Source organism: Tachyglossus aculeatus, chromosome X2 (genome assembly GCF_015852505.1).
Source record: "Tachyglossus aculeatus isolate mTacAcu1 chromosome X2, mTacAcu1.pri, whole genome shotgun sequence".
In the NCBI taxonomy this organism is placed as follows: Eukaryota; Metazoa; Chordata; class Mammalia; order Monotremata; family Tachyglossidae; genus Tachyglossus; species Tachyglossus aculeatus.
This window is the reverse complement of record NC_052100.1, coordinates 5,615,214-5,627,886: the sequence shown is the minus strand read 5'-3', so window position 1 is coordinate 5,627,886 and position 12,673 is coordinate 5,615,214. Positions and strand designations below refer to the sequence as shown.

Sequence of the window (12,673 nt, the reverse complement as noted above, 5' to 3'; positions counted from 1 at the left end):
TTCTTTAGGACCCCTTGGATTTTTGAAGTATAAAAAAGGTAAGGAAAAGCACAACTTATGTATATCCCAAAATGTCTCATTTGTTACTACCCTTGAGAAGCAGCATGTCCCAGTTGATAGAGCACAGGCCTGGGGGTGAGAGGACCTGAGTTCTAATCTTGACTCTGCCACTTTTCTGTTGGGTGACTTTGGGCAAGCCACTTCACTTCCCCGTGCCTCAGTTACCTCATCTGTAAAATGGGGATTGTGATTGTGAGCCCCATGTGGGGCATGAACTGTGTTCAACCTGATTATCTTATACCTACCCTAGTACTTAGTACAGTGCCTGGCACAATACTAAACGCTTAACAAATATAGAAAAAAATTTCAATGTCTTTGATTCAGCTGAAGTGGGTAGCAGTGCAGTCACTGACCCATTAGTGAGTGAATCGTAACACCCCTGGATTTGCCCAGCTAAGAAGACAAACTCCCTCTTCCCCATTTATGTGCTCCCTTTCAAACAAAAGACCGTTTCCCTATCTTCAGAAATCCCTTCCAAACCCTGATGTAACCCAACATACTTTCTGCTCTCTGGAAGGATTCCCAAGATTTTCCAAACTGTACCCTGCATGGAAAAACTCACTCTCTGTCCCGCCTGGTCAGGGTTAAGATTACCTGCCTTCAAAGCTCTGTCGTCCCCCTGTAGACTGTAAGGTCCTTGTGGGCAGGGATCGCATCTACCACCTCTGTGATATTGTACTTTCCCAAGTGCTTAGTTCAGTGCTCTGCATTACAGGAAATGCTCAATGAATCCCATTGATTGCTTGATTGAGTGATTGATTCTCACCAGGTCCACTGTTATTTTCTCATTTTCAGGGAGAGCCAGGAAGCGTGGGTCCCACGGGAGAGAATGGAGTTGTTGGATTGCCAGGAGCTAAGGTAACCCAGGCCCAACTTGCTAGTTTACAATCCCTCAGGAAGAATAGTTTCCAAAATATCTGTTTACAAACCCACAGGAGAGGATTGGCCTTTTTCCTCTAATCTTCCTGCATATTACAGGCAGATCATCAGGTCATTAGAATCCTCAGAAAACAGGGTGTCTGGTCTAGTCACTGCCATTAGTTTAACAGTATTCCCCCGGGGTCATCCTGGGAACCAAAACAGGATGTTCTGAGAAAAAATGTAGGTGACCCCAGCCCCTGGGGATCTCAAGGCCTCCCAGGGCGATTTGGGTTCCACGTCTTTGTTGTCTGTTACCACTCAGCTGCATTCTCACTCTCTCTCAGCAAGGGCTGAGTCTTAATGGCAGGTGAGGGCCAAACTAGGATTCTGAAGGGGAAGGTCGGTCTGAGACACTTAGGGGTGACGGCTCTTGCCAAACATCTGACCATTTTAACTGAAGAAAGCTTTAATTGAAGGCCTGGCAAAGCTCATTGACACTCGGGGCCAGATACCCATTCTGGGTCGTTCCAGGGAAACTTGGCCAATTGGTCATCTCGAGGGGATATTGAGATGTGGATTTTCAGAAAGCCCCTAAGTCAGTATATCTCACTCTGTCTAGGTTAAGCTGAAAGTAAATATGGCTGCCTCCACCTGTAGACTGAAAGCCTCTTGTGCGCAGGGATCTTGGCACATAAGTAGCCCTTAACAAATGCTGTTGTTATTATTGTTACATCACCTGAATAATAAATTCATTGTTTATTCACAGGGGGAGCCTGGTGAGAGAGGAGGAGATGGACCCACTGGGGCGAGGGTATGCTGTTATTTTTGTCTCCTTAGTTCTCTATGGCCAGTTGGCCACCGGAATTGAGCATTTGTCAGCATTTGTCCTGAGTTGTACTAGGTGGTAGTAGTAATAGTATTTAATAGCAATAGTATTTACTTGGCACCCACATGGCACTGTGAGGTGTATTAGATGTCAGGGTCCAAAGCAACTCTGTTCGCTGGTTCTTCTTCATTAACTTAGTTGAAGGGCTATGGTCATGGGGGGTAGGGGAGAGGAAGGGGCACTCACCTCGAGTCCTGCCCTGGCTGAAAATCGCAGTTAGAACCTGTCCGGATTCAGAGAAGAAGGGTGGTCCCTCTGATCTGCTGGGACTTGGAGTCCCAGAGTAGCCATGATGACTTGTATGAAGGCAAGGTGGTGCCAGGCTGTCGGGTTTGCTTGAGGCTGAATAATAATAATGAGAAGAATGATAATAATAGTACTTGTTAAGCGCTTACTATGTGCCAGTACTGTTCTAAGTTCTGGGGTAGATACAGGGTAATCAGTTTGGACACAGTCGCTGTCCCAAATGGGCCTCACACTCTTATCCCCATTTTACAGATGAGGCAGCTGAGGCCCAGAGAAGTTAAGTAACTTGCCCAAGGTCACAAAGCAGACAAGCAATGTGCCTGATACACAGTAAGCACTTAACAAATACAGCTTGCCCAAGCTCACACAGCAGACATGTGGCAGAGCCAGGAATAGAACCCAGGTCCTTCTGACTCCCGGGCCTGGGCTCTGTCCATTAAGCCACGTTGCTTCTCTAAGTCATGTTGCAGAAATGCCCTTAGGCTGACGTAGCGTAAAATGACAAGAAGGAGGGGTGCCAGGGGAGCGGATGGAGCCTCATCTAGTGCTAACCTTCTCACTGGGCCTCCATCTCGCTTGTCTCGATGCCGACCCTTTGCCCACGTTCTGCCTCTGGCCTGGAACGTCCTTCCTTCTCAAATCCGACAGACAGTTACTCTCCCCACTTCCACAGCCTTATTACAATAATAATAATAATATTTATTAAGTGTTTGCTATGTGCCAGGAACTGTACTAAGCACTGGGGTAGATACAAGATCATCATACAAGATACAAGACTCATACAAATAAATGCTAGACATACAGAAGTGCTGTGGGGCTGGGGGGTGGTGGAGAAGAGAAAACAGAGCAAGTCAGGGTGATGTAGGAGGGAGTGGGAGATGAGGAAAAGTGGGGCTTAGTCTGGGAAGGCCTCTTGGAGGAGATGTGCCTTCAAGGTGTGGGACCCTGGGCAAATCACTTCACTTCTCTGTGCCTCAGTTACCTGAGGCACTACTAGCTCTACTAACTCTCTACTAAGTAACTAACTACTAACTAGTTAGTAACTAGTAGGCTAGGCTCCTAGTAGTAACTAGTAACTGGGCTAGGTCTTTGAAGTTGGCCTGTTACTAGTTACTAACTAGTAGTTAGTGTCTACTAACTCTCTTGTACATTCCCTAGCTCTTAGTTCAGTATTCTAAGCCCCTTGAAGGCAAAGGATGGTGGCTACCACCTCAGTTGGACTCTCGCAAGTGCATTGTTCAGTACTCTACACACTGCAAACGTTCAATAAATTGACTGATTGATCGACACGTAAAATGTTGGCTTTCTTTTTCCTCATCCCCAGGGTCCAGCTGGCGTGAAAGGAGAGCAGGGTGACACTATAGTTATCGACTTCGATGGGAAAATTTTGAATGACCTGAAGGTAATTTTTGCAAAAACCCTCCGGAGTGCCCCTTCATGGACTTGACGTTGGAATTCCATTCGGTTGCAGAGAATAGACACAAAGTTCTGAAACATCAGATTACGCTGCAGCTGGGTAGGGCCCTTTTCTAGTGCGGCAAGGCGAAGAGGATGCATCTTTGTGACCCAGAATTTGAGGGCTTCCCATAAAGCTTTCTGTTCAACGGGAGCTATCAGAGCTTGGAGCTCAGCCAAGCTGCAAGTTAAACCAAGTTAGAAAGAACTGGGCTAGGTCTTTGAAGTTGGCCTTCTCTGCAAAGCACAGGAGTTAGGAATGAATCCTAGTCCAGGGTGACAGCACTATTGTGATGTCCAAATCAATGGAAAGTTGTTTTGTGCAAAACCATCAGATAACGCCTATGAGGGCAGAGGTTTGTGTTTCTCTATGTAGGGAAGGGAAGGGAGATCTGGAAGGCAAGGATAATGTGATTTTGAGATTGTAGGGATGAGCTGCTGTTCATTTTCTCTTGGATGAGACAAAGAGTGTTGGATCAAGTATAGGGAAGCAGCATGGCCTAAGTGGAAAGAGCACAGGCCTGAGGGTCAGAGGACCTGGTTCTAACCCCAGCTCTACCACCTGCCTGCTGTATGACCTTGGACAAGTCACTTCACTTCTCTGGGCCTGCTTCCTCATCTGTAAAATGGGAATTAAATCCTCCTTACTCCTGCTTAGACTGTGAGTCCCATGTAGGACAGAGACCGTGTCCAACCTGATCTACCCCAGTGCTTAGTTACAGTGCTTGACATATAGTAAATGCTTAACAAATACTGTAATAATAATAATTATTATATACGTTTGTATAATGTCCTCATATTTTCTCAACAGGCTGCAGGGAAATACAAATTGATGGTAATGATCCCCAGTGTTTGCACAGTGTGTTTTGGTAGGCAGTGACAACAGAGGAGCATGTGGCTTCAGAAGTGGATTTTTGGAGGCTTGAAAACCCTTGAGAATATTTACCAAAAACTAGCCCTATGATCTCTGAGAATCTCCCCACCACACCTTCTCTCCCTAACATCTCGTTCCACTTGCTTTGCTCTCTAAGGTCACCGCTGCTATAACATGATAGTCGCACTCTTAAAGAACTGTGTGTTATGGGAAAATTACGGTTTAGTTAGCATCAAGTCAATGGGAATTAATGGATTGAGCGGTTGGTAAAAGATTAAAAAATACTACCATGACTGACCTTTTTTTAATTCCTATTTCTATTCCTATACTATGTAAGAATACTTTACACCCTTGCCACTCAGTGCTTTTTGACTAGCAGAGAACAACATGGCATGATGAGTACAGACCTGAGAGTCAGGGGACCCAAGTTCTAATCCTGGCTTTGCTACTTACTGTGTGACCTTGGACAAGTCACTTAACATCCCTGGGCCTCAGTTTCCTTACCTATAAAATAGAGATTAAATGCCTGCTCTCCCAACTCCTTAGAATGGGAACCCCATATGAGACAGGGACTGTGTCCAATATGATTATTTTGTATCTACCCTAGCACTTCTTAATACAGTGCTTGGCACATAGTAAGTGCTTACTAACACTGCAATCATTATTATTATTATTTCATTAATACTGTGGAATTGCAAAAGTGTAAAGAAACACAAAGATCTGTACAGTGCATTTCAGTAAAGCTGAGTAGAGATTAAGCATTTAGTACAGTGCTCTGCACACAGTAAGCACTCAAATACCATTGACTGACCGATTGATTGGCTGAGGCAGAGGCTGGGAAGAATAGCAGCATCACATGCCAGTCCATCGTATTTATTGAGTGCTTACATTGTGCAGAGCACTGTTCTAAGCACTTGGGAGAGTATAACAACAAACAGACACATCCCCTCACCACAAAAAGGTTTGACCAGCATTACAATGTTGTACACAACTATTCCTTCTGGCATCAAATCTCCTACTCCAGCTGGTAAATTATATTATGCCAGAACAGACTGGTGCTGTGGGAAGAGCATTCCTTAATTCTTCTATCATGGACTATCCCCATTCTTGTAATGAAAACTCAGGTCATAGTAAAACTGACTGCATCTAAAGTTGACTGGGCAGTCTCGTAAAGAAGTTTTTGCTTTGAGCCCCGAATTCTGTTCCTGGTCAGGATCACTTTGCCCAGAATTTTCTTTGAATAATACTTTTCCTAATCCTTCACTGAAAGAACGCAAATCCCTAGAAGAAAAATTGCTATCCATACAGCTGCTGTTTTGCCTAGGATGGCCCTGTTGGGAATCCCACGTTATCTGTAAAATTTAATATTTCCTGTAAAACACTGGCACATTTAAAAAGCACAAAAGCTCCCAGGAAATGATGACTATCTAGCCATCATCTCCTAGAGCTTCCATGGTCGGTGTCAGTCTTTCCTAAATGTGCTCATCACACCCCGCACACACACACACACACACACACACACACACACACACACACACACACACACACATATGTTTGGCAAGAATAGGCTGGAGAAGCAGTGTGGTCTAATGGAAGGACCACAGGCGTAGGAGTCAGAAGACCTGGGTTCTAATCCTGGCTCTGCCACTTATCTACTGCATGACCTTAGGCAAGTCTCTTCACTTCTCTGTGCCTCTTATGCCTCGTCTGTAAAATGGGGGCTGAGGCCGTGAACCTGTGAGCTCCATCCAACTGGACTTGCTTGTATCCACCCCAGCGCTTAGTACAATGCCTGGCACATAGGAAGCCCTTAAAAAATGCCATTTAAAAAATAGATTTCCCACTCTTTCCCGATCTCAGGATGAAGGGGTGAATTGTTCGTTGGGTACCCCGGTCAGACTGAGGCTACTTGGTACTTGCTACCGGTGGTCTCTCTGACAAGCCAGGGCAAGTCAGATCATTTAGAATCCCTTTTCTAACTCAGACCTCCATCAACTGAGCCAGACCCATCTGTCACAGGATAGGGGCAGGAGGTTAGTATCCCTTGAGTGATGCTTTGGGGTCATCAATGAATCAGTCACATTTATTGAGCGCTTCTTATGTGCAGAGCACTCTGCTAAGCCCTTTGGGAAAGTACAATAAAACACAATTAGCAGAGGCGTTGGTCGCCACTCCTAACTGTGTGTTTCCATCCTGGCTCTTCCTCTAACCCGCCATTTTCCCCTTAGTGCACCAAATAACACCGCGCTGTCTCACCCCTCACTGGTAAGAGCAGGGCGGAGGTATTAGCCTGCTTCCCTGGGGGAGAGGGAGACCTGTAATTAAAGAGAAGGTTAGGGCTTTTCCTCCCAATCACTGGATTCAGAATCGATATTAACTTAAGCTTTGGTATTTGCAGGGTCCTCCTGGCCCACCTGGTCCTCAAGGAATCCCTGGAGCAAAGGTTGGTTCAGTTCCATTCTCTGTCTCTGAGATGACCATCCGTCTGTCCTATCTCACCGCGGACCCCTCACCCACATCCTGCCTCTGGTCTGGAACACCCTCCCTCCCCAAATCCGACAGACAATGACTCTCCCCCCGTTTAAAGGCTTTCCGAAGGCATATCTCGTCCAAGCGGCCTTTCCAGAGTAAGCTCCCCCTTTCCTCTTCTCCCACTCCCTTCTGCATCACCCTGACTTACTCCCTTTGCTCTCCGACTCCTCAGCCCCGCCACTTATGTACATATCTGTAATTTATGTATTTATATTAATGCCTGTCTCCCCCACTCTAGACTGTAAGCTAGTTGTGGGTAGGAAATGTGTCTATTTATGGTTATATTGTAGTGCTTAGTACAGTGCTCTGCACTCAGTAAGCACTCAATGAATACATCTGAATGCAAGATAGGACAGCCGTGAATCTGGACAACTGTGGGAAAAGATACAATAATAACAAGACCCTGAATTTGTATAGTACGGTGGTGGTGTTTTTTCAGCACACTTTCACCCTGAGGATCCCGTTTTATCCTCCCAATATCCATCAAATATTGATATTCCTGTTTCACAGCTAAGGAAATTGAGTCCTAGAGAGGTTAAATAACTTACCCTGGAGCCTTGGCCTCCTGACTCCTAGACCTGCTGATTCCTAGGTCTCCGCTCTTTTCCCTAGACATGAGCCCCAGAGTCAGAATCAATTGGTTGAGCTAATTTGCATCACTCCCTAACTTCCTTTGCTCACAAGGAATCCTTGAACATCCATGCCCTGGCTGGGGCCTGCCCACTACATTCTTGCGTTAGATTCTTCCAAGACTTTCTTTCAAGGCCCTGCTGAGAGCTCACCTCCTCCAGGAGGCCTTCCCAGACTGAGCCCCTTCCTTCCTCTCCCCCTCGTCCCCCTCTCCATCCCCCCATCTTACCTCCTTCCCTTCCCCACAGCACCTGTATATATGTATATATGGTTGTACATATTTATTACTCTATTTATTTATTTATTTATTTATTTATTTTACTTGTACATTTCTATCCTATTTATTTTATTTTGTTGGTATGTTTGGTTTTGTTCTCTGTCTCCCCCTTTTAGACTGTGAGCCCACTGTTGGGTAGGGACTGTCTCTATGTGTTGCCAATTTGTACTTCCCAAGCGCTTAGTACAGTGCTCTGCACATAGTAAGCGCTCAATAAATACGATTGATTGATTGATTGACTTACAATAATAATAATAATAATAATGATGATGGTATTTGTTAAATTCTTACTATGTGAAATGAGTCCTTAGGCACCAATGCAACTTTCAAATTGAAAGAAACTAAGAGTCTGAGAGAGTCTGGTACAAATGAATTTGTCTTCTGCCTTGCTCTTGAAAGCTGAAGGAACAGATTTGTCCTCAGACCAGTTGTCTGACTCTGATTGGTCATTATTACTGTTATTATTTTTGCTATTGTTGTGATTGTTATCATTGTGCATATCATTCCTGTTTTTTCCCATTTTAGGGTGAGCTTGGATTACCCGGTCCTCCTGGAGTTGACGGAGAAAAGGTCAGTCGATCATCTGCGATATAAAATCTTCTTCCTCAGACCTGAATCATAGACAAGACCCTTGCAATCAGAAATTTGAAATCGCAGTCATCGGTCTTATTTAATTTGCTCCAGGGAGGTTAGGACTTTTCATCTGTATCGGCCCAAAATGCCTTCAATCAACTAACCAATCAACCTATGGCTTTTATTGAGCACTGGCCCAGCCCCTGCCCAGAAAGAACTACAGTCTAGAGGGAGAGACAGACATTGAAATAAATTACAGATCAGGGAAATTGGAGAGTACAAGGATATGTACGTAAGTGCTGGGAGCTGAGGGAATATCAAGTGCTTAAGTAACTGAAGAGTTCCTTCAAAGGAGAATATCAGTGAACTAGGAAATAGGCTTTAACAAAAGTGCCCAAAGATGCTACTTCAAGCACTAGTCAACAGGAGAGGAAGAGAAAAGGGTGACGTAAGAAAATAATAATAACAATAATGATGGCATTTATTAAGCGCTTACTATGTGCAAAGCACTGTTCTAAGCGCTGGGGAGGTTACAAGGTGATCAGGTTGTCCCACAGGGGGCTCACAGTCTTAATCCCCATTTTACAGATGAGGTAACTGAGGCACAGAGAAGTTCAGTGACTTGCCTAAAGTCGCACAGCTGACAATTGGCAGAGCTGGGATTTGAACCCATGACCTCTGACTCCAAAGCCCGTGCTCTTTCCACTGAGCCACACTGCTTCTCTAGACATAGGCATTGAGGGTGAGAAGTGTCAGTGATATTTGTTGAATGCCACCTGGGGCAATGCACTGTACTATGGGCTTAGAAAATTACAACTAAAATATTAGAAATGATCAACCAGGGTATTTATTGAGCACTTACTCTGTGCAGAGCACAGTACTAAGCACTAGGGAAAGTATAATATAGTATAGTTGGTAAATACATTTCCTTCCCACAATGAGCTTGTATATAGAGGGAGAGAGACATTAAAATGAAGTGTGGAGGAGTCCATAAGCACTGTGCTTGGGGCGAATATCAAGTGCTTAAGGTTACAGACCTAAGTGCACAGGTGACACAGAATGGGGAGGAGCAGGAGAAGTGACTTAGTCGGGGAAGGCCTTTTGGAGGAGGTGTGATTTAAAAAGGGATTTAACATTCTCTCCCCCAAGAAGCTTTCACTCTGAAAGTGGTGGGAGGAATACAGTAGAAGTCACTGAGTGACACTTGGTAGTGGAGTGTGGACCTGTTGAACTGGGGAAAGATCTAATTCTCACTTCTTTGCCCTCCCAGTGAGAATTGAGAAGCAGTGTGGCATAGTGGAAAGAGCACGGGCTTGGGGGTCAAAGGTCATGGGTTCTGATCCCTGCTCCGCCACTTGTCTGCTCTGTGACCTTGGGCAAGCCACTTAGCTTCTCTGTGCCTCAGTTACCTCATCTGTAAAATGGGGATGAAGACTGTGAGCCCCACGCGGGACAATCTGATTACCTTGTATCTACCCCTGCACTTAGAACAGGGCTTGGCACATAGTAAGTGCTTAACAAATACCATTATTATTATTAATAGTAATAATAAAAATATGTTTGACTCTTGAAACGTCTATTGATGGATTCTCCTCAGCCATAAGACCCAGGTTAACCTGCCTCCTGCCATGACCAGTAACTCCCTATAAAAGGCATTCATCCAGTGAATCCACATCTCGGAAACACCATCAAAACCATCAGATCCTTCTAAAGCAAAAGGCATTAAACTTCATGGCAAAACAAGGATTTCACAGCATTTCAATCAGTCAATGAAATTTATTGAGCACGTACTGCATGCAGAGCACTGTACTAAGTGCTTGGGAGAGTACGATCCAACTGATTCGGTAGACATGTTCCCTGCCCACAAGGACCTGACAGTCTAGTTTCCTCTGCGGGCCAGTTTTATTTGTGAGCATAGAAAGAGGAAAATCGAGAACGGCCTCTTACGGCTTCTGTCGGCACTAACGGGGATTTCCTCCATCCATTCCAGGGTCCCAAAGGATCAAAGGGTGACCAGGGCAGCCCTGGGTTGACGGGACAGAAAGGAGAAATCGGAGAGATGGGACTGTCCGGTCCCCCGGTACGTAGGCCCCTTTTGGATTTTCCCATAATCCTCCTGTGAAAGTTAAAGCCTAATCAAAACAGTAAAGATTGTTGCTGTTAATGATGACGATGATGATGATAATGATGGAGTCTCCCATTGTTAACAACAGGCAAGCTTCGGGACTGAGCACCGGTACGGTTTTAAGGCGCTCTACTCGCTGTCTCTCATCTGCCAGCTGTGCACCCAATGGGGCAAGTGAGTGCAGCTAGCAAGTAGGCAGGCAGAGGGGCAGCAGGTGGCTAGGTGCCAACATGAATCTTGCCTTTAGAAGCAGCGTGGCCTAGTGGATAGAGCACAGGTCTGGGAGTCAGGAAGATCTGGGTTCTAATCCTGGCTCCACCACTTGTCTCCTGTGTGACCCTGGGCAAGTCGCTTCACTTCTTCACATCCCTGACTGTCTGCGACTGAAACACCTCAAAAAGTTGGTTAGAAAAAAAACAACAGCTGTTTGCACAGGTTGACACCTGTTCACATTCTACAAAAAGGTGGTCAGACATAGACACCTTCTTTGATAGTCTTTCTCACCCCCAAAAAACAAAATCAGGCCTTTTATGAAGTGGAGATTCAGTGTCTCATTTATGTAATTCCTTGATGCCTTTTAATTTTAATTGTACTTAGACCGTGAGCCCCATATGGGACACGGACTGTGTCCCACATCTTGTATCTAACCCAACACTTAGTTCAGTGTTGGGCACATAATACGTCCTTAACAAGCACCACAGTTATTATTATTGTTGTTTTGTTATTATCATTATTGTCTTCATCATCATCATCACATTAATTTTAGTTGCTAAAGTGAAAAGGACCAAATAATCCCTTCTGGGTTGTGTTTTTGCCACATAGGGAATCGATGGACCAAAAGGAGAAAAAGGAGAATCTGGGGCTTCCAGTCTCCAGGAGAGTCTGGTAAGGATTCCGAGAGCAACATGCCAAACTGTTCCCATTACCGCTCTACCCACAGCCAACTAATTGTCACTCAAGGAGCACAAGTTTTCCTTATCGAGCTGTAGAGTTTGTATCCTGGGGTTGATGCACCTTTCTTTTATCTTCTCTTGAAACGTGGCAAGAGAAGCCATCATCATGGCAACGCTAACCTAGATGATACTAGCACTGGTAGAACAATGGTATTGAATGGCCTTTTGTGGACAGTGGTGGGTTTTCTCGTAGACCAATAAGGCCATTTCTTTAATGAGAGGGAGGGGAAGAGGGTAATTTTAAACTACCCACCCGCCCCTCCTACCTCTCCCAGAGGCTTTGACCTATTTTTTTCACCCTCACCCTGCAATGATTCTGGAATGGAACAGTGAAATCAAGGAACATATGAGCTTTTCTAGAGCAGGTATCATGTCTACTAACTCTATTGAACTCTTCCTACTAACTCTATTGTACTCTTCCAAGCACTGTAGTGCAGTGCTCTGTAGAGAGTGAGTGTACTGTAAGCTTCTTAAGGGCAGAGGTAGGGTCTTCTAACTCTATCATCCTTTCCCAAGCACTTAGTATACTACTCTGTGCTCAGTAAGTGCTCAATAAATACCATTAATTGATTGATTGATTTAGGCTCTATTATTTCTTCCTGTTGTAATTTATTTTAGTGACTGCATCCCCACCTGAACTGTAAACTTCATTCCTAGGCAGGAATTGTGTCTACTTATTTTATTGTACCTTCCCAAGCTCTTGATTGATTGACTGTGGATTATCTGCAGGTTTCAATTTTTTACCAAGCCTTCCCCCAGATGTATAAGCAGTAAATCCAAGATCACTTCTCTAGACTCTCACCATCCTTTTATCACTTCTTAAGAGAGGACATTTAATATTTTTTTTTCTAACTTTCTTGAGTCTTGATGGTTGTAGGTTCATTCTGAAGAGCAGGGATTTCTTATCCTGGCATTTGTGTGGCAATTTTTGGTGTTCAGGATTCGGACATAGGAGATTGTTCCAAAAAGTGTTTCCAAGGAAACGATGTAGCTCTGAATCATGAACCTAGTCCCTTTCTCCATGTGAACCCAGACCGGCTGAAGGGATGTTGCCTTTGGTGACTGGAATGAATTATCTAAGCTTTCTTTTCAATGGAAAGTGATGATGTTGTGTATGAACATGGTCCTCCTTTTGCTATCATTTCACAGTTTCAGTTTGTTCCACAGTAAAACTGCAATGACATTTTATTATAGAATGACG

General features: G+C 44.6%; 1 protein-coding gene across 1 annotated transcript in view; it reads left to right on the top strand.

The window, feature by feature from the left end:
- COL23A1 (collagen type XXIII alpha 1 chain) overlaps positions 1-12,673 on the top strand; it is a 234,410-nt gene that overhangs the window by 219,444 nt on the left and 2,293 nt on the right. Inside the window, exons 13-19 of the mRNA XM_038771580.1 lie at positions 856-918; positions 1,688-1,732; positions 3,378-3,455; positions 6,781-6,825; positions 8,347-8,391; positions 10,385-10,474; positions 11,342-11,404. Of these exons, the coding sequence (XP_038627508.1) occupies positions 856-918; positions 1,688-1,732; positions 3,378-3,455; positions 6,781-6,825; positions 8,347-8,391; positions 10,385-10,474; positions 11,342-11,404 (429 nt within the window). The remainder of the gene's footprint in view (positions 1-855; positions 919-1,687; positions 1,733-3,377; positions 3,456-6,780; positions 6,826-8,346; positions 8,392-10,384; positions 10,475-11,341; positions 11,405-12,673) is intronic.